Source organism: Protobothrops mucrosquamatus, unplaced genomic scaffold, assembly GCF_001527695.2.
Source record: "Protobothrops mucrosquamatus isolate PMUCROS unplaced genomic scaffold, P.Mucros_1.0 scaffold2019, whole genome shotgun sequence".
Classification (NCBI taxonomy): Eukaryota; Metazoa; Chordata; class Lepidosauria; order Squamata; family Viperidae; genus Protobothrops; species Protobothrops mucrosquamatus.
The window spans coordinates 97,684-101,561 of NW_015388130.1; the positions used below are offsets into that span (position 1 = coordinate 97,684).

At 33.2% G+C, this 3,878-nt stretch overlaps 1 protein-coding gene across 1 annotated transcript in view; it reads right to left on the bottom strand.

Annotated features, from left to right (window-relative positions):
• GLT8D2 (glycosyltransferase 8 domain containing 2) overlaps positions 1 to 3,878 on the bottom strand; it is a gene marked incomplete in the record, with an annotated part of 24,450 nt that overhangs the window by 17,277 nt on the left and 3,295 nt on the right. Inside the window, 1 exon segment of the mRNA XM_015823865.1 lies at positions 251 to 317. Coding sequence (XP_015679351.1) covers positions 251 to 281 — 31 coding nt within the window.

Sequence of the window (3,878 nt, forward strand, 5' to 3'; positions counted from 1 at the left end):
GAAAAGGTGGCGGAACTCAAACCTGGCCACGCCCTCATCAAACCCTAGGACCGCCCCTTTAGAGAACAGGAATGCAAGTAAAATTTGGGAGGGGCTATTTCCGGTGTGGGAGGGGCTATTTCCGGTGCGGCCGGCCCGGAAAAAGGTGCCGGAACGCGGTTCCGCCGCGTTCCGGCTGAAAAAAAGCCCTGATGCTACCAACAAAGCATATGTGGTCTCAGTAATATAAAAAATAAAAATAGATGCTTACTCGATTCATTATTCAGGATAGCAGATGGCATCTTTTGAACTTTATTATACAGAATAACACAGAGAGTCAAAACAAGAAGGAATAGTAGGATCTGATTAACTGAAACATAAAGAAAGCTGTTCAATCAATCACATATACATAATTTGCAGTACAAATATTTTCATTAGTATGCCCCATGACTAATTAATAAATGCAATTGGATTTTAACTTATCTTAGCTGCATGGTTTATTATGTACACTTGGCTGCTAATACTGTATTATATTTCAATTAATCTCTACATGTTACAAACTTAAACATTTTCCCATGAAACTATTTCTATTCATATGTACCGGTAAGTATCATGGGATTAAATGAAAGCATTGATGACACCGAAAGTGAGAGCTCTTTACACAGTTTACCATCATACAATCATCATATGATTGTAATTTTATCATAGGAATTTTAAGGATGAGGACAATTTAAATCTGATTCAGAAATCCCATTAATTCCACTAAAATTATTTATAGATCTCAGTTAAAAAAATACTAAATTGGCTACATGTCAAGTCTTAATATACGGTATACATTTTTTGAATTCCTGCATTATGTTTTAGCAGAAAATATTTTTCTAAAGGACACTACTATAAACAGGGAAAGGATAAGTGTGTGTATGTGTATGTATATATACTAAATCATCTTCTCTTATCACAATTTAAAATGCCACCTTGTCCAATGTGTTGAATTACAATTCTAAATAATCCCATTGGAAGGAGGGTACCTATGGCTTACAAACAGTTTTACTTCCATACAGAATTTTAAAGAATATCAGAAAAGCAGTTGCCAGACATCAAAGGCAAGTGAATGAGAAAGTGCTTCTGTTCAACAATTGTATCTATGTAGCTTTGTACCTATATGACAACAAGGAACAATGGTGAGAGATAGATAAGGAGAAGGGTCTTCACATTCTGTCTTTGTTTTTTTCTCTCATATGGCTTATTGTTAGTTAAGTTGGTCTCTGTGTTTAAAGACACTCATTTAACTTCTTGTCTCACTCCTGTGCTTTTCTCTGCAAAATGTAGTTTAGATATAAATGAGGCATTTCTATGTTTGTACGTCCTAATAAATCTACCTTTACTTCAAGTACTTTGTAATCATTTATGTGTTATGTAATATGTATTAGTATTCATAATGAATTCATTAGGTATTATTTAATGTTTATTAGTGTCCATTATAGTTACAGCTATTCTCTGCAGCCAAGGAAACTAGATTATGAATATTTATCTTCTTTTTCAATGTTACCCAATTACTTAGTAAACTTCCAGCACTTTGCTTGACTTCAGGAGCTTCTTTAGCTTTTACTGAATTCAAATCTCCAACAACTTCTTTCTGGACTATTCAAGCAATTCTCTTTTACAATATTCCAGAGTAATAATAAACATGTTTCATCCCTTACCTTTGTCAACATCCTAATATGCTGATGATTTTGCCTTGGAAATTCTGACATTTAGGGGTGTTTTTTAATAGCCCNGTTCCATATTCCTTCTATTATGGCTACCCCACCTCACAGGTTTTTTTTTACATGCAGCATTTATGATACAAGCCTTTCTCAACCAGTTGTAGGCACTACATATGCCATAATTCTCAATCTGCAGAGTCAGTGGCCATCAAGATGTACAAAATGTTCAGAGGCATTACTAAAAGAAAGAAAGCTAAAGCAGTTCTAATTATGAAGATTTTTCTGATCTAGTTTGAAAGGTAATTTTAATATGAGTTATAATGCTACCAACAAAGCATATGTGGTCTCAGTAATATAAAAAATAAAAATAGATGCTTACTCGATTCATTATTCAGGATAGCAGATGGCATCTTTTGAACTTTATTATACAGAATAACACAGAGAGTCAAAACAAGAAGGAATAGTAGGATCTGATTAACTGAAACATAAAGAAAGCTGTTCAATCAATCACATATACATAATTTGCAGTACAAATATTTTCATTAGTATGCCCCATGACTAATTAATAAATGCAATTGGATTTTAACTTATCTTAGCTGCATGGTTTATTATGTACACTTGGCTGCTAATACTGTATTATATTTCAATTAATCTCTACATGTTACAAACTTAAACATTTTCCCATGAAACTATTTCTATTCATATGTACTGGTAAGTATCATGGGATTAAATGAAAGCATTGATGACACCGAAAGTGAGAGCTCTTTACACAGTTTACCATCATACAATCATCATATGATTGTAATTTTATCATAGGAATTTTAAGGATGAGGACAATTTAAATCTGATTCAGAAATCCCATTAATTCCACTAAAATTATTTATAGATCTCAGTTAAAAAAATACTAAATTGGCTACATGTCAAGTCTTAATATATACATTTTTTGAATTCCTGCATTATGTTTTAGCAGAAAATATTTTTCTAAAGGACACTACTATAAACAGGGAAAGGATAAGTGTGTGTATGTGTATGTATATATACTAAATCATCTTCTCTTATCACAATTTAAAATGCCACCTTGTCCAATGTGTTGAATTACAATTCTAAATAATCCCATTGGAAGGAGGGTACCTATGGCTTACAAACAGTTTTACTTCCATACAGAATTTTAAAGAATATCAGAAAAGCAGTTGCCAGACATCAAAGGCAAGTGAATGAGAAAGTGCTTCTGTTCAACAATTGTATCTATGTAGCTTTGTACCTATATGACAACAAGGAACAATGGTGAGAGATAGATAAGAAGGGTCTTCACATTCTGTCTTTGTTTTTTTCTCTCATATGGCTTATTGTTAGTTAAGTTGGTCTCTGTGTTTAAAGACACTCATTTAACTTCTTGTCTCACTCCTGTGCTTTTCTCTGCAAAATGTAGTTTAGATATAAATGAGGCATTTCTATGTTTGTATGTCCTAATAAATCTACCTTTACTTCAAGTACTTTGTAATCATTTATGTGTTATGTAATATGTATTAGTATTCATAATGAATTCATTAGGTATTATTTAATGTTTATTAGTGTTCATTATAGTTACAGCTATTCTCTGCAGCCAAGGAAACTAGATTATGAATATTTATCTTCTTTTTCAGTGTTACCCAATTACTTAGTAAACTTCCAGCACTTTGCTTGACTTCAGGGGCTTCTTTAGCTTTTACTGAATTCAAATCTCCAACAACTTCTTTCTGGACTATTCAAGCAATTCTCTTTTACAATATTCCAGAGTAATAATAAACATGTTTCATCCCTTACCTTTGTCAACATCCTAATATGCTGATGATTTTGCCTTGGAAATTCTGACATTTAGGGGTGTTTTTTAATAGCCCCAAAGGCAACAAGAAGCACACTAATTTGGCAAGCTAGTGTGCCACTTGTTGCCTTTGGGGCTATTAAAAAACACCCCTAAATGTCAGAATTAAATGCTAAGGTTTGATCACCTGTACAATAGCCCACAAATTATGACTGTAATTGAGCCTGTTAATTTTGGATGTAAGTTGTGACAGGTGTAAACCAGGTCATGACTGGACCCAGTTTTGCAACCTTTTGCTGTGTTCATTAAGTGAATGTGGCAGTCATTAAGCAAACCCATTGTTTGCAATGGGCCTGTTTTTGTCAGTAAATACAAGTTTCTGGTAAAATCAC